This window comes from Psammomys obesus, unplaced genomic scaffold, assembly GCF_907164565.1.
Source record: "Psammomys obesus unplaced genomic scaffold, mPsaObe1.curated_primary_1811, whole genome shotgun sequence".
NCBI lineage: Eukaryota > Metazoa > Chordata > Mammalia > Rodentia > Muridae > Psammomys > Psammomys obesus.
The window spans coordinates 57,438,716-57,458,775 of NW_026585895.1; the positions used below are offsets into that span (position 1 = coordinate 57,438,716).

A 20,060-nucleotide genomic window follows, 5' to 3' on the forward strand; every position below is an offset into this window, starting at 1 on the left:
TAGCCTCCCTGGCTTTTTCGTCACTGCCTTCTGACCCTCACATAAGGACCTGCACCTTATATCCAAAGGACAACCAGCTGCAGAGGGGAATGCAGGCCTGGGAGGAGGTGATGTACTCCGACTTTGTCTCCTGTACCTCCTAAGGGCTTGTGTTCTGCTGGAGAGAGGCAAGTGAAGACTGTCTGCAGTCTTCACTTCTCTCCTCATAGTAGATCACAGTTGTGGAGGATGAAGATGAGCTTTCTTCAGGATAGATACCGCATAGGGATGTAGGGAATTTGAAAGTTCCTTTCCTGACTGCTCAGAGAAATGGGCATCAGTCAGCCTTGTAATACCTGAGGATGCAGGGTGGCACCTGGCCACATCCCACCACCTCCCTCCCATGGGGCTGAGTTTTGGACAGGCAGGAGCCAGCTTGGTACACATGGTATCTACGGTGAGGTCAGGTTTCCTCAGGTAGGAAGAACACCTGACTGCTCTCCTCCCTGAGGACAGCCCTCTGGGCCCTCAGTCCTCTGTGAAGCCACAGCTGAGGCATAATGTGGAGGACCAGAGCTTCAGGAACCACTCCTAGAACAGATGTGTCACTGTCACTTCATTAGGCCCTGGTCCAGTGTGGCAGCCCCAGATCTGTTCTCACACCTTCAGTTCAAAGGCTAAAGTACAGTTGCCTTGTGTGGTAGCCTGCTCTGGTGGTGATGGCATACCCAGTGACCTCAGCCTCACTACCTCCAGCCACAGGGGTTCGGCCTTTATCTGGGCTGGTGGCATATCTCCTTACCAGACCAGTTTCATAGCCCCATGTCCAGTTGCTTTTATACTCACAGCTCTCTTCATCTGTGGAGTGATTCTATCCTCATTGGGTATAGTATCATTTGGTAAGTTGGGAGCTGAGCCCATTCCTTCCTGGCTGGGTTGGTGGGTCCTTTGGGCCCTATAATTTTTAAACTGCACTAAAGCCAATGAGAGGGAACCCATACCCATTCCCTGAATTCTGTCTCAGGTTAAGTCTTAAACCCCAGAAGGGCCATCCACCTGCCAGCTACAGCATATCCTGACAGGTACAGAATATAGGGAGTAAGCCTGGGTTGCCCTCACTGTTGTGGAGCATTTATTTATAGTACAAAGACCCCACCCACATATACACACTCTTCTTGATCATAGCAGAGGGCAAAGACAACAGATGGAAGAGCTGTAGAAGCAAAGCATGACTCAATCCCTTTATCAGGCCCGGATAGAGGTCAGGTGTCTGTGAGGTCTGGATGCTGTGGGAGTTAGCATGAGGAGCCAGGCCTTGTCTGGGGTTGACTATGGGTTGCTAGTGGTGGATTCTGGAAGGGTAACTTGATCCTAGAAAGAAGGAAGGAATATGGGACAACTGTTGTTGAAAGACACTCTGGACCTGAACAGGGTTGGGCAAGGTGCCTCTTCCCAAGTCCTGGCCCACCACTGCTTGCTTTCTTGCCATTAAGCACAGAGGTGGCATAATCTCCCATTTGCCCCATTTGGGGGCTTCTACCTCATTGAAGAGGATGTTGTCAAAGCCAGATGTTGTTGTGTCTGTACTCCTCTGGAAGGGGCAGTGTTGCTTCTGCAGCCAGTACCAACCCCCAAGGCCCAGGAGTACCAGGAACATGAAAAAGAGGAGGGCCCCTCCAACAGCAGCCGGCACAGACACGTATGCATCCATTTCACCTGAGGACAGAGGGCACTTGAGCCCTCCACAGCTCCCAGGCCTTGTGTCAGGGTTCTGTTTCCAGCAATACTGGCAGGGGCTGCCTGGCCCCTTCACTGCTTATTGGCTGCAGGCTCCACCTCTTCCTCCCAGCATGATGGCAGCCAGTGACTGTCAAACCCATGTGGTCTCTGGCTCAACCTGGCAGCTCCTTCAGGATAGTTCTTGCCCAGGAGGAGACAGTAAAAGCCAGTACAGCCCATGAGGCATCTTGGGGAGAGAGCAGCACCCAGTCTTGGTTCAGCTGGTTTTCTGAGCTAGGCACCATCACTTCATTAGACCCCTGATCCAGTGTGGCAGCCCCAGATCTGTTCTCACACCTTCAGTCCAAAAGCTAAAGTGCAGTTGCCTCAAGCCACCTGGACCACCTAAGCCTGGCAGGGTCAGGGCAAATCTGTCCATCCTGAAGTCCAGTGCTTACCCTGGCTAAGTGCAGGCTGCTTGCAGTGTTGCCCTGCCAAGTACTCCACATCATCAAGGGCAATGGGCCCCAGAGCCGGCTGGCTACCCAGAGTGGCTTCAAAAACAATCTGATAGGGAAGGGAAAGTCTTTGAATACCCAGAGGGACAGAAGAGAGGGGAAAGAGGACAGTTCACCTGGGTGGGGGCTCACCTGGAACTCTTCAGAGCTGGACACTTCGATCTGGACTTGAAGCCACTGGTACCTCTGGTGCCCGCCCTGGCTCCACACAGCTAGCTGGCCTTGGGTACTGCTCAGGAGCACTTTTAGCTCACCCTTGTCTGCAGAGTCCAAGGCAGGTCTGGCTTAGGTTCCTAGGAGATGCCTCTGTGCTTCACCTGAGCCCCTGCTCCCCTACACCCAGGGCCCAGCCACTTACAGAAATGCTCAGGAAAGCCCATGAAGTACCAGAAGTGGAGACAAGAGGCTGTAGTTGCTGGCAGTGGCTCACTGCGCAACCAGGCTGCCTGGCCCCCAGGACCTAGCATGCTGGTTTCAAAGAAAGCAAAGTGGCCTGGAAATGAGATGATGGGATATATCTGGATCACTAACTTGAGGGAAGTTGGGTGAGCACAGCCCCATTTTGTGAGGTAGTGCCAACACAGGCCCTGGCTCCAGCCAGTGCATACCTGCCTCTGTGCCCAGGGTATGGTCCACTGTGGGCTTGGGGTAGCGGGATGGGGTGGCTCCACTGCTCCAGTCCCAGCTGTATCCACCCAGGCTAGGCCACACAAGGTGGCTCCATCCACACAGACCAGATTCAAAGTCACAGGACCCTGCAAGGAATTGGCAGGTGAGCAGAGCTGCCCCCCACCCCCCATGAGCTCCTGGGCAGAGGTGGGTGGGTAGAAGTTGGAGAGTTGGTTTTGGCATAGATAATGGTACTACTCCAGCCACAGGAAACTGCCCACCTGGCTGAGTACAGGGCCCTTCTTGGAGGAAAATGTCATCCAGAGCCATATAGGAATGCTCCACACCTGCAGCCACAGCCTCAAACACTACCTATAGGGTACAGAGCCACAGATCCTGCAGGCTGCTTTTGGCAACCCTTGAGATGAAGTTTTTCCTTTCCCACCTATGCACTCACCCTCCAGGCCTGCTCAGCCTCCACATTCACACTACCCAGGCGCCAGGCAAATCCACCATGGTCACTGATACTGAGCTCTTGGCGTCTTGTGCTCTGTTCCACGTGGACCCTCAGGGTGCCTACACACCAAGAGCCAGCCAGGTTAGCTGCCTTGGTGGCTCCCCAGTCCTGGACAGGGGCCCTTCCCTTTGTTGGAGCCTCTCACCTGGATTGTGGAAGCTCAAGTGGTACCAGAAGGTCAAGCAGGCTGGCCGGGGCACGGGCTGGTGTTCCTCTGAGGTCAGAGAGGCCACATGACCCTTGGCCAGGACATCTGGGCTGGTGTTCACCATCATGTAGTACCCTGGCGGGAAGAGGGTCCTGTGCCTGCTTGCCTTGGTCTGTCTAGCCCTCTGTCCCCTCATCTCCCACCCCAGCCAGACCAAGTACCTTGGGCTGTCTCTGTTGTATGGTCTGCCCAAGGACCCCAAGGAGCAAGGCCTGAGGCATTATTCTGGCGTATCCACAGCCCTGAGCCTCCCAGGGAAAAGCCACAGTCAGAGTCTTCAAAGGAACAGCTCCTAGGGGCCCAGCAGGGGCCAGGCCGCACAGTCACGTCATCCAGGGCCATAGTGCCATGGTAGCCATCCCGGAGGCCTTCAAACAGCAGCTGAGAGTGGAGAGTGGTAACTGTGGGGGCCAGCTCTATACCATCTTACCAAGTGTGACACTCACCCTCACCTGGTGCTTGGTGCTGGCCTCTGGCTGGTGGTGAAGAGTGACCCAAGCCTGGTGCCAGCGGTTGCCATGTGTGCCAGACCGGGACCACAGTAGTATGTCTTCCTCACCATTCTTCCTCATGGCCAGGCGCAGAGTCCCTACAGAGAAGCAGAATTTGGAGGGGAACCCCCCAAAACCTGGTGCTCCAGGCTGCAATAGCAGCAAAATCATCCACAGAGGCTCTGACAGCCCCGAGGCTCTCACCAATTTGGGGCCCATACAGGTGGTACCAGAAGCTGAGACATTCCTTGGGGACAACTGACACCTGGGGTCTTGTAAGCAAGAGGGCACCTTGGCCTCGAGCAGGTGGGTCCGTGGGATCCAGGAACATGAAAAAGCCTTTGGGGAATGAAAAACAGTATAGAAATATTCTCAGTTTGAGCTTCCCTCCCAGGCCTCAGGTCTGGGAACTCCCCTACCTTGGCCAGTGGTGTGGTCATACTTCGAGCCATGGCTTTTTACACGGTGCCAGTGTGCATCTGTGAAGTGGCCTGTGTGCCAGCTGCATGAGTGCCGTTCAAAGTTACAGGAGACCTCTGGAGGTGGGGTGGGGTGGGGTCAGCACTACTCCCTGCCCCCTTCCTAGCTGTGATAAGAAGAGGATTAGAGGTAAACTAGGTAGTAGGCCCTTGGGTGGAGATGGGAGCTGGGCAGGAGAAACCTTGGTCACTCTCAGTGGTCACATTGGGGTTGCAGTTGCTCAAGGTCACATTATCCACCCCAGCCCCTGGCTGGCCAGGGTCATCCAAGTCCACCAGACTGACAAACTCCAGCTTTAAGCACATAGAGGAAAAAGACTGTCAGTTATGGGCTAGCTCAGTAGACTCCCCATCCAGAACTGCCATCCTCACCTGGAATGGTCGGTGGCGTGCCCCAAGAAGAACCTTCTCTACTGTCCAGCCCTGGCTGCTGCTGCTCGGGGCCTGCCACAGCAGTTCCCGCAAGCCTTTCTCTACCACGACCAGTGCCAAGAAGCCTTATCAAGGGAGTTAATATGGGTAGGTCACCCTCAGACCCTATCTACCATGCAGGGGGCTTCTGGGGACTGGGCCTGGGGACAGGAGGCATGGAGTACCTTGGGGTTGACTGTAAAAATAGTAAGCCATGTGGAGTTCACAGTGAGGGCCAGAGGGGCCTAGGGCAGGTGTGAGAGCTCGGGCCTCAGATCGTAGCTGCCCCCAGGCTTTCTGCAGAGACAGGAAGTGCCCTATAGGAAGAACAAAGTACCCTTTCACTGCTCAGATACCCCTAACTTACAGACTTTCTGAGGAGGGGCTCTTGTGGGGAAGTGTAGACCTCACCGTGAGCATCCCGGTTGGCGTCCCTGGCAGGCTTCCTGCTCTCCTGGGCTTCCACCCATTGCCACTGCAGCTTTCCCACACTGATGTCCTCCCAGCCCCCAGCAGAGACGGACTCAAAGTCTGTGGTGCCTGCAACAACAGTAGTCTTCTCTGGAAGGCAGCAAAGCCCAGAGTCCTCTGGCCTGCCTAGGCACCCTCCAGACACTGACCCCAGGCAGGCTGGCTGGCCTCACCACACTTCTGTTCATCCTCGCCCTCTGCACAGTGCTGCTGGAAATCACACAGCTGCTCTGGGGGCACACACAATTCACCACAGGAGAGATGTCCTGGTTCACAGGTTCCCTGGGGCAGCTGGATGGATGTCTGGGGATAGAGGGCTAATGCCTTAGGTCCAGAAAGTGATGACTGTAGGGTGGACACATCTAGAACAGAATTGAGATCAGGTTAGAGTGGGTGAGGGCCTTTCTTTTCCTGGGCAGGCCAGGGGAGGGCCCTGGACAAATCACCTGAGACAAATCTGCAGTGGTTGGACATGATGAGGTCATCTAGGCCCATGATGCCTCCTGGACCAGTCTCCCCAACTAGAAGGATCTGAGGGTAGGGAGGGCTCAGCAAGCATCAAGCACTATTCTATCCTGTCTTCTTTCTGGTACCCTCTACCTGTTTATTGTTGTATTTTATAATTTCTTAACCTTTCCCGTGGAGCAGCCTTCAAGAGTAAAGCCCTTCAGTGTTCTGTACATGCTCTAGGCAGGATTTCCTGGATCCTACCCCCACATCCCAGTCACCACCTGGCTAGTCTCACCCGGAATGGATGGGCACTTTGAATGTCAACCCGGTCTTTGACCCAGGTGGTCCCCAGCTCTCCATGGCGGCTCCGCAGCAGGGCGGGAGCCTGGGAAGTGTTGAGCCCCAGTGCCTGTAGAAACAGCTCGAAGTGGCTAGCCTCAGAGCCATGTAGGTAGTAATAGAAGGTAAGCTGGAACAGAAGAAATCTCAGGCTGTCAGGGACCTCTGGCATCTAGAGAAGGGCAACCCTGTCTATCTTATTTTCTCACACACCCATCTCACCGAGCAGTTGTAGGGGACTGAGGCTTGGAATTCCGGGCTGGAGAGGATAGCAGTGGTGCCAGGTTTGGCCATAGAGACCAGGAAGAAGCCTATGAGAGAGGGCAAGTGTGGTACAGGGTCATTGGAGGTTGTCCCACACTTGGAGCCACAAAACAACAACATAATTCACATGACACAACTGAGTTTCCAAAGAAACCAGAAACTTCCACTTCAGGAGGTAGATGGGTGGAAAAGGCCATGGCCAGGGTCCCTTGGAGACCTCACCATATGCACTATTCCGGCTGTGATCTCTGTGGGGCCACGCAGGGCTCACTATGCTGCCAGCACTGTGGTTCCGGGTCCAGCCCTCCAACTGGTTCCATGGTCCCAGACCTGTCTCAAAGTCAGTGACCATGTGGTGGCCTAAAGAGTGGGAATTGGGGACTATTAGGACCACTGACCACAGCTTTCTACAGTCAGATGGCCCTGGGCACACTGACTATCCAACCCAGAATGACTACGCCAATGTCCACCTTCCTGGACTAGCCCCAGTATTCTCTGAAGGACTCAGAGGTCAAGGTCCAGCTTCCCAGTTTCCTTCTGTGGTCCCTCACTCTGCCCGGCCCTAGATGGCCCCAGCCTCACTGCAGATGAGCGGGTCTTCATCAGATCTGTCCCCACAGTTGTCTTCACCATCACACAGCTGGTGGGGCTGCACACAAGCCTTGTTCTGGCAGTGGTGGTGCCCTAGGGGGCAGCTGGCCTGAGGAACTGCAGTGGGATATAGTTAACATTCTCTTTGGCCCCGGGATTTGTGGCATTCTGGAAAGAGGCTGTTCAGGGCGGTGGGTGGTGAGGGGGTCTCCCAGCTTTGGACAGGATGGTATGCAGCCTTACTGGGAAGTCCACAGTCCCGAAACTCCATATCATCCAAGGCCACAGCACCCCTGTGTGTGGCATTTCGGGTGGCAGAAAACATCACCTGGAGGGAGAAAGGGTCTTTATGACCTAGGTCAGTGGCTAGCCCTCCTCACTGTTCCCAGCCTGGCCCAGCTTACTTTGAAGTCACCCTGCACACGGCCTGTATTCACTGCCAGCTCCTGCCAGCCAGGCTCCCAGGGTCCTGAGCTCTGCCACAGGGTCAGTGTCTCCACACCATGGGTCAGCTCCAGCCGCAGTCTGGCAACATCTGTAGTGTTTTGAGTGGTCCTGGGGCATTTTCAGCCCCTTGGTGTCTCCCTCCAGTCTACCAGCTATACCCTGGCCCTCATTTTGGAGCATCCTCCTGTTTCTGTAGCCACTCCTTTCCTCATCCAGCCTTTCCCCAAAGCTACTTGGCCTTGGGCCTCAGGGATCCAGAGCATATTACCTCTAGAGGCTGTGTGGAACCAGAGCCTCAATTCACAGGTAGAGGCTGCCTCACGCATGACAGGGGAGCGCAGAGTCGCAGTGGATGCCTCTTTCCCATGGTGGGTTCTCACAGCCATGTACCAGCCTGGCACAGGGGGAAAGGTTAGGAGGCCAGACAAGAAACCAAGGCAGGAGGGTGGTGGGAGAGGGTGAATGCACATGGGTTCCCCAGGCCTTACCCAAATCAGTGCCATGTGTATGGTCAGAATGAGGTCCAGGTCTATCCAGCAGTGCCCCTGCCCGGTCTCGAAGCCATTGATAGCCCGAGGTGCTGATGTCCTGCCAGCCACAGGGGTCCTGCTCAAAGTTGCAGGTGAAGAGGGTGCTTGGGGTAGTTGAAGCACTGTGGAAGCCTATGAGAATGGGTCATCAGAGGTCAGCCTTTACACTGCCACTCCCTGCCACTCCCACCTGACCAGCTCACCACACTGGGCCTCATCTGAACAGTCTCCACAGTCACACACAAAGTTGCATACAGCTTCGATGGAGCTTCTGCAGTGGCTGGGGACCCAGGTCTTGCCTAGGGACTGTGAAGCTGGCAGAGTAATAGGCAAGGGAACAGAGGGCAAGGTGATTGTTTTCATTTTTAAAACATATATAGCTATATATTTGTATACATATATATGCTATATAATAGGTGTAGAGGTCAAAGAACAACTGAGATAGGAATCATTTATTTCTTTCTACCATGTGGGAACCAGGAATTGAACAAATGCCATTAGGCTTGGCAGCAAATGCCTTTACCTTCTGAGCCATCTTGCTAGCTCTGGCTGTTTTGAACAATATAAATTATATATGTCCAGAGAAACCCAGACCTGAACAGGCCAGGGTATTAATCAACTGACTTCAGGGCTCAGCCCTATAAAATCATACAGAGGAAACTGGCATCTACCAAGAACTGCCACTGGGGCTCTGCACAAACAAAATGCCTTCCCACCTCCCTAGCCTCACAGAGGCTCTGCATACCAGGGAGAGGAAAAATAGCCTTGACAAGAAACACATATGGAAAGCACAGGAGTCCACATGGCTAGGAACTGGAAGATCTTCCAGTAGGGTCTCCCCCATAGAAAGACAAACTGAGCTAGGCATTGGTGGCTCACACAGTCACAGCACTCAGAAGACAGAGGCAGGCAGATCTCTGAGTTTGAAGTTAGCCTGGTTTACAGAACTAGTTCCAGGACAGCCAAAGACAGCTACACAAAGAAACCTTGTTTTGAAACAAACAAACAAACAAACAAACAGACAAACAAACAAACACACACACACACACACACACAGAGGACACATTAATGGAAGTGGACTTCCACATGTTCTACAATGGGAGTGGCAGGCAAAGGCTCAGGTCAATAGATGACTGCCTGTGATGTCCTGTGGGCTCTTTCTAGGTCATGGATATAAGATTTAGGTGAGCAATCTCCAGCCTTGTTGGCTTGTCCTGGATATCACCATTGTGGAAACTCACTTCTTAACAAGTTCCTGTATCTCCATGACACCAACTGGCACCCACGCAGCAGTTTACTCACCCATAAACAGCACCAAGGTTGAAAGGAGGCAGCGAGGCAGATACATGGCCAAGCTGGAGGGAGGATGTCCCAGTATAGTGTAGCCTAGAGGAGACTTCTCAGTCATCAGTCCACAGGGGCCTCACAGGTTGATTTAGCTCTCACCAGAGAGGACTCAGCTCCTTTATACCTGAATCCCCTTGGCTGGGTCCCACCCAATGATGCCAGGTGTAAGAGTCCAGCTGTAAAGTATCCTGGAACGAGGGCCCCTACTTGGCTCTTTCCGACCAAAGTTCAGGTCTTGGCCATCCTATGCATCCACCCAGCCCTGCCCTGCCCTTCCCACTGGAAGTTTCTACTGGAATGTGGAAAGGCTGGGAACCCCATGTGCAAGGCTCTAAGATTTTCTTGTGGGACCTATAGCCCATCATGGTGCACGCCAAGGGTGTCAGGGCAGTCTGCTCAGTGGCTGTACATACATATGTTCACAAGGTTCTCTGCATTGTGCTTAGGGGATCAGATCAGGGCAAGTCCAGTGTCAACAGCCTGCCTCTGTGGACCAGGGCATGCCAGTGTATATATGTTTTGAGACAGGGTCTCACATGGCCCAGGTTGGCCTGAACTTGCTATGTAGCTGGGGATAACTTCTAATCCTCTTGCCTCTACCTCCCAAGTGCTGGGATTATTAGCAACACATAGTTTATGTGGTACTTTAGATTGAACATGGGAATTCCATGTGTACCAGGAAAGCATCTAACAAACTGAGCTCCATCTTTAGCTCTCTCTTCATCTTTAAAAACTGTCCCAAGTACAGTACCTTTAAACCTAGCACTCAGGAGGTAGAGGCATGTGGACTCTGTGAGCTTGAGGCTAGCCTGGTCTAGTTACACTGAGAAACCCTGTCTCAAAATGCAAAACAAAACAAAAAATTTTCTGAGAAGCCATGTTCTGGGTGGTCAGTGATAGGAAAAGTCTTGATCCCACAAACTCATTTCCTAGGAAAAGACCCACAGTTGAAGCAGGAGGAATGTCAGGATTTTGAAGAGCTTGTCACATGGACGTAGGCTTGGCCTATGACTTATCTCAGTGTAACTTTGGGGCTTGTCTCATCTGTGCCTGTCTGCTGGCCTATACAGGGTATCTCAGTAGTGTCTGCTTGTAGTCTACCAAGTTGACAAAGGCTGGCCCAAGTATGGTAAGGGATGCCCCAGCCTTGGCTTTTTAGTACCCACTATAATGGCACATGGTGCATGGGACTTTTTAGAGCAGGGGTTAAGCTGGTCCCTACCCACTGTCCTGTACAGTGAGGTGGGATTACTACAGACACAGGCTGAGAGGGTGAATGGTCCAGGGACTAAGAACCGTCTGATGTCATAAGTCCCAAGTGATGAGACACAGGCAGTTAGTGTGCAACTGCAGGATCCTAAGGGTTGTGGATCACATCATGAATGTTCCCTGTGCTCACACACGGTGTCAGGCTTAGACTGAGAACAGATGAACAATGCAGCCTGTCAGCTGGCCAGGAGAGTGGTTGCCAGGACCCTTTCCTGCTGGGACTCCTGAATGAACTCCTGAATGGAAGGCACCACTTGTGGCCACCCCAAGCCATGGGTAGCCAAGAACTGACTTCTTGTGCAAGGCCTTGTGAGGCCTCCTTCCAGATGTCCTTGGGGATAGCAGCTTCATGGAGGGGCAATCAGGCCATAAATGACAGCAATGTAGGGGCCCCTTATCTGAACTTAAGGGGCTGAGTATGCACCAATAGCCTCCAGGGGCCCCTAAAGCTGAGTAGGTATTTTTAGTGGCAACCCAAAGGTAGAGAAGCCAAGACACAAGTCAGGGACTTGCAGACATATCAATGGTTTTAATTCCTATGGACCACGTTGGTCTGGCTTCTAAGGCCTGGCAGGTGGTATGTTGCCCAAGGTACAAAAGGAAAGCACAGGGCCAGCCCCTCAAGATAGAACAAAGCAAGAGCAGAGTCCTGAGTTAGTTGCTGGGGGTCAGGGCCTCAGTAGCCATCATCAGCCCAGGTGACCTCATATTCAGGGTACTTGGCTTTGATCTTCTCCGTTGAAACAGAGTGCTGGGCACGACCATAACCCTAGAGAGAAGATGACCACTAGTCTGCTAGTCTTTTGCTTTGGAAGTCCACCCAGAAGCCACAGGAATAGCATGCACAGGGAGAGTAACCAAACTCAACCATCCTAACCATGCTGGAAACAGGATGGTGGCTGAATGGCTCTATGCAGGGTGGTCTTTATGAAAAGAGATGTTGATGGTCAGGGCTGTGAGTCTCACTCCAGCCCTGACTGCCCCAAGGACCCCCAAAGAGCCAGCACACAGAACTATCAAGGCAAAAGGGGGTGCGGCCCAAGACAGCTGGCTTCTAACCACCCTATGGGAAATGTGGAGATCCCTTAAGCCAGATCCCTTAAGTCAGGGTTCTCTGTGTCTCCAACTTTCAGAGTCCCAGAGGTGGCCTGAGTGGCAGGTCAGGGGGTCACGTTCACAAGGGTGAGCTCTGCAGTCTGGACTGAGACCTGGGGACTGGAGCTCACCATAGAGTAGCCATACACGTGTATCTTCCTGTCCTGGCTCTGATGGGAGATGCGACCGCCGCCGAGGCACTCACAGTCATAGCCTTTCTTTTGCAGCTCGCTTGACACTTTGTCATAGATGTCCGCTGGGATGGGGAGAGTGGCCTCAGTGCCCTAGTCGCCCTTGTTGGCCTCATTATAGACTCTAGGGCTGGTTATGGGGTCAGAAGCTCCAGGTCTTAGTGGTCTTTTTCCCAGTGGACGTGAGCCCTTTCCCCACGGGTACAAAGATGAAGGGGAGGAAGATGGTATTTTCGAAGTGGGACAGGGGATTTTAAAAAGCCCGATCGCGACACTCCTTTCTGCCTAAACCTCTTTTCTAGGTCAGCCTGGGTAGGTGTTAGTACAAGGTACGGTACATTAGCACTCACAGCCCTGCCTGTCACTAGCAACTGCTAGGCTCAGGCCCCGCCCCCAGCCTTCGTTCCGCCCCCACAGACGCAGAGGCCCCGCCCTCACCGTGGTACTCAGCCCATTTGTAGCCACGCACGATTTCCTTGCACTCGTTTGTCGGATCACCGGAAGGCGGTGTTAAGCGGACTCGAATCAGCACGTACTTGAAGACGCCATCTGAATCGATGTCCACATCAGGAATATGAGCAAGGTCCGCCGCCATGTTTCTCAAAGCGCTCGACCTCTGGGCTCCACAGCCCTTTTCCCAACTCCACTGAGGCCTATGCGTGCGGGAGGCGGGCCCCTTGGTAGTCGCGGCCAATCCCGTGAGGGGATGCTTCCCGAGGCCCAGAACCTCAGCCAGTTGTACCTCCAACCTGAGGCGTGGACTAGCCAATTGCAACCCGGTTCTTTGCAGCTGTGGGATCACGAGTCCCAGTTAAGGGAGCCGAGGAACAGGGAAATCCGAGTTGATGTAAGTCAAGCCATTGGAGGTAGGGCAGCGAAAGAGGATGCGAGAAGGTACCCAGGCTCCATTCCTAGGTCCTAGGGCTTCAACCCATACACTATAAATTCGAAGCCCTCTCTTCCCCAACACCCGCAGGCCCTCCCCTGCCCAACCCCTTTACGCCCTCTGGCCTCCCCTTCCACAATCTTCTCACGTCCAAGGTTTTCTGTTGCCAAGCCCCTACTACCGAAAGCTTCTACCCAACGTTCCCCACCCCATCACTACCACCACAGAGTTAGCAGCGACTACATTCAAGTTGTATTTTACTTGGTTCGAAAGCACTCGCCCTAGGGAAATGGGCAAGTTCTTGCCAGGGGCATTCTTGCCGGCCTGCCACAGGAAGGAATGTGGAGCCCCTGGGGAGGCCGGCAGGCGAGGGGGCAGCAAGGGTTGCAAGAGCGGCATCAGGGCAGGTGGTAAGACACCGGCCAAGGAGAGAGGGCTGGAGGATATGCAGCAGAGGGCAGTGTGCTTGTGCTCATCCTCGAGCACAGGGGTGTGTCTTAGGTTCTCATACTTGATCTCCCCTAGCTCCAAAGGGGCTTGGGGCTTCTGGAGAGGGCTTGCTCACTTCTGATCTCAAGCCCTCTCTGGGTCATGCCTTCCACGAAGTTCTAAGCGTGGATCCAGGTGCACTTAGGTTGCAGGGATCCCTGCAAGAGGCCTAGGACTGCCTAGGACCATGCTCTCCACAACACGTCAGGCTTCGGCTTCTATCTCAGCTTGAAGCGTACCCAGGGCTAGTATGCAGCTCTTTTGTGCACAGAATCAGACTCAGGGTAGGCCTCCCAAACCATCCCTAGACCTGGTGACTCACAACTCTACACCTTTCCCCAACCAGTTCCTAATTAGGGGTAGTCCCTGTACCTTATTTGTTCCCGAGTCATTTAGCAGGTAGGTGCTGCTCTCTGTAGGATCCCCTGCTAATTCATCAGCACACACTACCCACCTCTCTGGGTTTCCATCTTCTCTGGAAGGTGGGTTTTAGGGCCATCTTGTTGGATAGGTGGTGGGGAGCTCAAATCCTCACCCAGCCATGTCTTAACTCTGGCTTGCTCAGCACCCACACTCTGCTTTCCCTGCTCAGGTTCCCCTCTGGCTGGGTGGATTGGGCCTTGGCCTGAAGACTCAGCACTATTCTACCTGGTGCTGCAAGGGCCCAGACTAAGGTGAAATATCCACTGCCTCGATAGCATAGGGGTGCATAGGGACTAGACATATGAGCCTGACACACCCTAGACACAGGAGGAGGGTTAGCAGGAGTTTTTAAAGTAAGGGCATTAGGCTTTGAACTTCTGGACTAGGAGGAAAGGGATTTAAGGTTGGAGAACTATAGCAAGCACCCTCACCTACATCAACTATTGTCCCCATAGGAAGCATGTAGTAGTAATTTTTCCACTAGAAGGCAGAGCCCAGCGGTCCTCAGTCCCACCCCACCTCCCAGTGGGGAGCACCGAGGGCGAGGACCAGGCTCATGGGGAGCCCCCGCCTCCATGGCTAACTTGGGGAAAGCCCAGGATGTGGAATCTGGGTAGTCGGCTGAGAAGAGGAGGAGAAGCAGCTGGTAGGAAATGGGACAGAGGGGGCAGAGTCTCCCAGGCAAAGTTAGAGGTACAGAATGGGTGGAGAGCAGAGAATTTGGAGAAGATGGGAGGGGGGGGGGGTTATGAGCGCTGAACCAGCTGGTCCAGACTTTGGGGACGGTCTGAGATCTGGAGCAGGGCCTGAGTAGAGAAGGCAGGACTCTGGGTCAGGGACTAATGATCCCATGGCTCACATGATGTCATCCAGCAGGTTGGCGCTGGCTACCCAGTCCAGTGCACGCGGCTCAGAAGCAGCCATGATCATGCACATGAAGGGGCGGCCAGTGCGCCGATCTGTGGGATAGATGGTGGTGGGCGTGAAGCGCCGGTTAGCCTCTACGAACTCGCAGAGCTGCTCATAGACACGTGGGAACTCGTGGCGGAGGAAGACGCCGCGGAGTCGCAGCTCACGCTGGATGTGGATGAAGGCCACTTCACGGGCGCGCCGGCCAGCCTCACCCTCTTGGTCCAAGCCTGCAGTGCCTGGAGGTGGCGTCAGGATCAGCGTTTCCATATCTGGTTCTCTGCCACGCGCAGGGGGAGGACGTGTCGGGCTGCCAGCGGCCAGGGCCACCTTGGCGAACTTGCGCACGGTGGGCCCAGGGCTGCGGGGTGCAGGCCGGGCAGGGGCTCCGGGGGATGCAGCGCCAGGGCCCACGGCCACGGACACGCTAAGCAGGAAGCACTCCGCTGGCTCATAGAGCCTCCCTGCAGCCGCCAGCTCTCGTGCATAGCTACCCAGGGGCGCCGCATGTGTAGCCAGCTCGCGCAGCGACAGATAGGTGGGTGAAAGCAGCAGCCCTTCGAGGCCGAAGCGCAGGAAGTTGTCGGCAGAGCCCGGGCTTGGAAAGCCCAAGAACAGCACGCCACGGCCGCGCGACAGGAATCCGACGCGTGCTATGCGGGAGAAGGCGCGATGCACTGGGCTGCTGTCGCGGCAGAACTGCAGCACATGGCGGCACACACTTCCCACGCGGCCATACACGCAACGCGCTTTGTGGGCATCCCAGTCTTCTCGGCGGCACAGACGCGAGCAGTAGTAGGTATAGCAGCTGTGACACGATTTGAAGTAGAGACAAGCATTGAACATGGTCTCTGTCCGCCGGCAGCGCGCGTTGGAACAGGTCATTAAATCATCCTCATCTGCACTGGGCTCAGGGGAAACGGCAGCTGCCTCCCCCGAGCCAGCAGGCTCTTCGGTGCTGCCCGCAGAGGCCGGTGGGGAGCGCAGCGGCGCCAGCGCATTGGCTTCTCCAGGGCCTGCGGGCCTTGAGTCCAGCAGGCTGCGCAGTTGGTGGCCTAAACCGTCAGTGGCAGGCTCCGGGTCCTGGCCCGGTGACCGTGAGTCGATGACCAGGTCGGTGATGAGCTCGTCCAGCTGTTCAAGGCTGCGCTGGCGGCTGGCGGCAGGGCCTTCAGGGACCATGGGAGCAGGCTGTTGGGGTCGGCCTCCAGACAATTCCCAGTCCTTGGCAGTTGGGCGCTCAACAGAGCGAAGGTCGTTGTCTGTGATGGTAATCTCTGGGGTGACGTACCAGTTGCGGCCCAGGCTCTCCCCTGCTCGGCCCTTCTCTGTCAGTGATGTCTCTGACAACGACAGTGCTGCATAGCGTCTGGGTGAGGTGGACAGATTCACTACAACTGGTGGACGCCTGCCTTCAGGGGATGAACCCCGTGTACCCCGAACCTCACGTCCCAGCAGGTTCTCATAGCTGCGGCCGCGTCCTAGAGGGTCTTCATGACGAGGACCAGGAACCAGGATGTTATCCCAGGATCGAGAGTAATGGCGGCTATCCGTGGCCAGCCGGGGTGGGCTTGTGCCGCTGCCACCGTGCCACGAGGCCAACAGTGGTCCAGAGTTGGGGGGAGGCGCCACCTGAAGGGTGCGGTAAGGCCTAGGACCCCAGTCAGCCCAGGCCGGGCTGCTGCGTGGGTGCGGGTATGTCTGAGCCAGTGCATTGCGTTCACGGTACCTCCCAAAGTCCTCTGTGTAGAAGGCGCGGGTGCTGGGGTGTGCTCGGGATTCTTCTGGGACATACCGGGGAACGAAAGGCACACCGTAGCCTCGAGGTGTCCCCCCATAGTAGGAGCGGGAGGGGGGCTCTTGGATCGGGAAGGTGCGAACTTCTCCTGCATAGTAACTACCCACACGCCTCGGACTGGGTCTGGGGAGTTCTTCGGAGAAGTAGGGCCTGGAACAATAGCCATCAAAGGGAAGGCGAGAGTTTGTGGTAAAGCTGCCTGCGTAGCCCTCAGGCTCCTCAGTGTAGAAAAATTGAGTGGGACCTGGAGGTGTTGTGAAAGGTTGACTTCGGTGCTCCAAGTAGTCCTGAAGCTCAGGCAGTGGTCCGTCGCAGTACAGTGTTCTAGGGTCAGTACAGTACAAGTCACTGGGGGTGGGCGTGCGTGACAGGGCCGCGTGCCTGGGCCCGGGAACTGTGAGGCCATGGAACTGTGGGGCAGTGCGAGTCCAGTGCGCCGTTTCACTAGGAGGGCAAGATCGCGAACTTCTGGCGGCATGCTGCAGCACTGCCTCGTCTGGCTTGATGTCCAAACGGCAGCGGACGTGGGGGACGGATCCAGCGGGTGGTTCGGGTGGTGCACAGCGGCCTGGGGTGGAGCACAGAGGCGCAATGCGTCCCGGGCCACCCCGCTGTGGCTGGAGCTTGATGGGGTGCAGCTCATTGGCGAGAGCTCGCAGCGCAGGGTAGGAGGGCGACCCCTCCCCTCGCACAGCACGCTGGCCTTCTAGGCCTCTGCGCTGCAGTACCCGCGGTGAAGCCGGAGCGGGAGCCAGACCTTGGGGCACACGGGGCGCACTCTTGGAACGAGTGCGGCGCCGAGGCTCGCTGTTTCTGGGCCGGGCACGCCGTGGTGCGGGCTCTGGAGGCGGCGGCTCTGGGTGTGTCTTCATGGTAGGCTCGTCTAGTGCCTCTAAGAAGTCAAAACTACCACAGTGCCGCTTGTTGAAAAGCGCTGGCGCAGTAGGCCGGTCCACAGACGTTTCACATGGCTGTTGTTTGAACGTGAGCCCTGGAGCCACCACCTTGATGTCTTGGTACACGGTCGACACTAGCAAGTCTGGCGGGTCTGTGCGGGTCATCTTAAAAGACGTCGCCAAGGCTGGCAGCTCCAGTCACTTGGCCTTTTGCGGATTTTGCCCTGGGAAGAGATACCGGTCAGGGCAGCCTCCTTTGCACCTGAAGCCCTTTAACCCCACCCACCCCACGTGCTGGTCCGGCTTACCTGGGGCATAGGGGATGGAGCAGCCCTGGCTGCAGGTCTTGGTCAAGGTTTCTGGTGCTTGTTCCATGTCTATGTTTGAAGTACCTGCTGGAGAAACCTCACAGAGTATGTAGCCTATGGGGCAGATGGGCCAGGAGGCCTCCACAGAGGGAACTTCTGAGCTAAAACCTGCTAGGCATTCTCTCCCTATACTAGAGTTGGCTGGGTAGGCTTGGGTAGATCAAAGAAAGGATGTGGTTCCAACACTACAGTTGGAATGATGCGCTTTTAGATATCCTAACTATAGCCCTCTCCCACCAGCACTACAGAGCCACCCCTCTGATAAAGCAAAGTCCCAGGTAAGTCTGTGGTCCCTGCCTGCTGACTCAGCTGGGCAGAGAACTCCTCTCCCAGCACTGCAAGTGCTCTTGCCCTTGGGACAGTCTTTTTTGACCAAGCCTAAGTCTTCTCATCTTGATGAGGTCCTAGGCAGAATGACCCCAAAGGGTCTTGGGTTTCAAATCCCTCTTCCTTTTCTGTAAATCTCAGACCTCAGTTCCTTGAACAAAACCCACCAAACTTGTTGGGGCAGAGACAGCTGCAGAGCAAGCCTCTCCTCTGCATAATTGCACATGGACCCCCCAACTCCCAGTGTGTGCTTGGCATTCCTAAAGCTAGGTTTAGGCTGCAGAACCACGTGGGCCCATGTGAGCCACAAGCTCATGGTGTCTTTCCCCTGAGCTGCAAACTATTGCTGGTGTACTAAGCCAAGAGGCTGCCAGCTAGGAGGTAGAGGGTGGGAAAGCACCTCCCTAGGACAGAGTCTTTTCCACTCTGGCTTTGGAAAGCTCCATGGAAATGTGTGGTTGTTCATCCTTGGAGCTATGGGTTGAAAAGGATCTAGGCTAATGTTCAGATATGGGCCACCAGTGTCTGTGGTTCCTAGGGTCTGGAGCTGGCTGGAGAAAGAGGTTTTCAGAAGGTGATAACCCCACCCCCCATAAGGCACCTACTCCCAGGACATCTGCTCCAGAATAAGCTGAGAGTGTGTTGGGGCCTGGCAGGACTTGTAGGTGGATGGTAGTTCTATCTAGTTCAGGCTTTCTGTTACAGGGCCTGCTTTTTGGAGTCAGGGATACTAACATATCAACGCTTGTTCCAAGCCCAGGTTCATGCTGACCCTATTCAGACCCCTTTCATTCTAAACTCAAAGCCAGGACAGAGTTTGGGCTAGATGACAGGGTCTGAGGCTCCGCCCCAGGAAGGTGACAGACAGCTTTGCTGACTGCAGCTGTCAGCTGGGTGCTGTGACACCCACTCCCTATGGGATGGGGGTAGGGCTTGCTTTTGTATCCTAGGTACTTTGAAGACCCTTCCCATATAGCAACCCTGCTTTGGCCTGTCCCGGAGGGAGCAGACATCAGCAAGGACCAAGTCTGCGTTGCTTGGGGGCGGGGACTCCTCATCCTTCCGTGCAGCCCCCTCCCTTCCCAACAGCTCCACATGCTGGGCCGTTGGTCTTGGCCCCTTACCTCGTTACTACTTCACGAACTGAGCCCGGGTAGGCTTGATAACCCAAGTCGATTCCGGTGTGTGCCTCCCTCCACTATATATCAATATATATACATACATACATACATGCCCGGTACCGGCAGAAGCTTGGAGGCAGCAGCTCTGATCCTGGCCTGGCGGCTCAGTGCTGCCTCTAGTGGCAATCAATAGAGTGTCTCTTAAAGGGGCCGCGGAAGCAGGTCCCCCTCGCACTCAGCTGGATTGTGTAGTGAGGAGTCGCATAGCATTCCCAGAGCACACGTCTTTGGGTATGAACAGGTGTGCCTTCCACCAAGAAAAGCCTGCTAGAAGGATTCCGGGCAGAGCCCTGTATGAATCCAGAAGCCTTGGCTTGGCTGCAGAGAAACTAGGTTTGGGGAAGATTCCAGAATGCACGTCTGTCGTTGGGCACAGGTGGGAGATGAGCAGGTTCCTGCCACATTGCTCTCTCCTCAGGAACTGCCCTTTTTGGCTCTGAAGATGCCAAAATCTCGGCAGGTACCCAGGAGCCAGATGGCTTGCTCAGCCTGGAGTGTAGCTGCAACCTCCAGTGTCCAGGATAGCCTGGGCTGTTAAGACTGCTTCCTTTGGATATGGTCTTCATGAGGTCTGCTCCTAACCTACATCCTTGTTCTACCCTGCCTGCCTCTTGCCAGAGGCACTGGGCCTTGGTAGTTGTCAGACATGAGAGTAATACCTACCTTGTTGAGCACTACATCTGGCAAGATCCTGATGCTACTGCTCAATGTGCAGTTCTGGGCTAATTTACCAAAGACTGTTCTCCACATCAGGGGTCCAAAAGCCAGGAGCCAAAGGGGCAGGTAACGCTTGTCCCAAAGCACCTGCTCAGTTACCAATTGTCCTGTGTGCACAGCTCCCTATCAGAAGGGTAAGGG

General features: G+C 55.0%; 3 protein-coding genes across 10 annotated transcripts; all 3 read right to left on the reverse strand.

The window, feature by feature from the left end:
* Positions 1–1,084: 1,084 nt before the first annotated feature.
* Mamdc4 (MAM domain containing 4) lies at positions 1,085–11,071 on the reverse strand. 6 transcript variants are annotated; one of them, XM_055599979.1, is made up of 29 exons: positions 9,326–11,071; positions 8,227–8,337; positions 7,982–8,155; positions 7,762–7,887; positions 7,451–7,581; positions 7,290–7,374; positions 7,038–7,163; positions 6,678–6,815; positions 6,414–6,502; positions 6,148–6,321; positions 5,849–5,933; positions 5,576–5,764; positions 5,343–5,471; positions 5,117–5,248; positions 4,893–5,017; positions 4,703–4,814; positions 4,461–4,577; positions 4,246–4,380; positions 4,003–4,139; positions 3,712–3,931; positions 3,488–3,625; positions 3,283–3,401; positions 3,107–3,197; positions 2,825–2,971; positions 2,575–2,709; positions 2,349–2,476; positions 2,157–2,265; positions 1,520–1,695; positions 1,085–1,350 (listed from the first exon to the last, which is right to left on the reverse strand). In XM_055599979.1, exons 1-29 carry the CDS (start codon positions 9,429–9,431, stop codon positions 1,309–1,311), a joined length of 3,726 nt encoding a protein of 1,241 aa, XP_055455954.1. In that variant the 5' UTR covers positions 9,432–11,071; the 3' UTR covers positions 1,085–1,308. The 6 variants fall into 6 exon arrangements, with proteins under 6 accessions (XP_055455954.1, XP_055455953.1, XP_055455956.1 ...); XM_055599978.1 differs by having other exon boundaries at positions 5,552–5,764; XM_055599981.1 differs by lacking the exon at positions 8,227–8,337 and having other exon boundaries at positions 5,552–5,764.
* Positions 11,072–11,148: 77 nt separating this feature from the next.
* Phpt1 (phosphohistidine phosphatase 1) lies at positions 11,149–12,595 on the reverse strand. Its single transcript, XM_055599986.1, has 3 exons — positions 12,364–12,595; positions 11,866–11,990; positions 11,149–11,408 (listed from the first exon to the last, which is right to left on the reverse strand). The coding sequence occupies exons 1-3, from the start codon at positions 12,518–12,520 to the stop codon at positions 11,316–11,318; spliced, it is 375 nt and encodes a 124-aa protein (XP_055455961.1). The 5' UTR covers positions 12,521–12,595; the 3' UTR covers positions 11,149–11,315.
* Positions 12,596–13,041: 446 nt separating this feature from the next.
* Ajm1 (apical junction component 1 homolog) lies at positions 13,042–19,293 on the reverse strand. 3 transcript variants are annotated; one of them, XM_055600726.1, is made up of 2 exons: positions 19,146–19,293; positions 13,042–17,718 (listed from the first exon to the last, which is right to left on the reverse strand). In XM_055600726.1, exon 2 carries the CDS (start codon positions 17,489–17,491, stop codon positions 14,579–14,581), a length of 2,913 nt encoding a protein of 970 aa, XP_055456701.1. In that variant the 5' UTR covers positions 17,492–17,718; positions 19,146–19,293; the 3' UTR covers positions 13,042–14,578. The 3 variants fall into 3 exon arrangements, with proteins under 3 accessions (XP_055456701.1, XP_055456700.1, XP_055456699.1); XM_055600725.1 differs by having other exon boundaries at positions 13,042–17,721; XM_055600724.1 differs by having other exon boundaries at positions 13,042–17,550; positions 17,635–19,293.
* Between the last annotated feature and the right edge of the window lie 767 nt (positions 19,294–20,060).

Coding starts and splice junctions, on each gene's coding strand:
- Mamdc4 (XM_055599978.1), bottom strand. CDS start 9,431: ATGACTGAGAAGTCTCCTCTAGGCTACACTATACTGGGACATCCTCCC. Junction 7,582..7,761: donor GTTCCACACAGCCTCTAGAG/GTAATATGCTCT, acceptor AAAACACTACAG/ATGTTGCCAGACTGCGGCTG. Junction 5,765..5,848: donor CCACTGCAGATTTGTCTCAG/GTGATTTGTCCA, acceptor ATTCTGTTCTAG/ATGTGTCCACCCTACAGTCA.
- Phpt1 (XM_055599986.1), bottom strand. CDS start 12,520: ATGGCGGCGGACCTTGCTCATATTCCTGATGTGGACATCGATTCAGAT. Junction 11,991..12,363: donor CAAATGGGCTGAGTACCACG/GTGAGGGCGGGG, acceptor TCCCCATCCCAG/CGGACATCTATGACAAAGTG. Junction 11,409..11,865: donor ACGTGTATGGCTACTCTATG/GTGAGCTCCAGT, acceptor TCTTCTCTCTAG/GGTTATGGTCGTGCCCAGCA.
- Ajm1 (XM_055600726.1), bottom strand. CDS start 17,491: ATGACCCGCACAGACCCGCCAGACTTGCTAGTGTCGACCGTGTACCAA.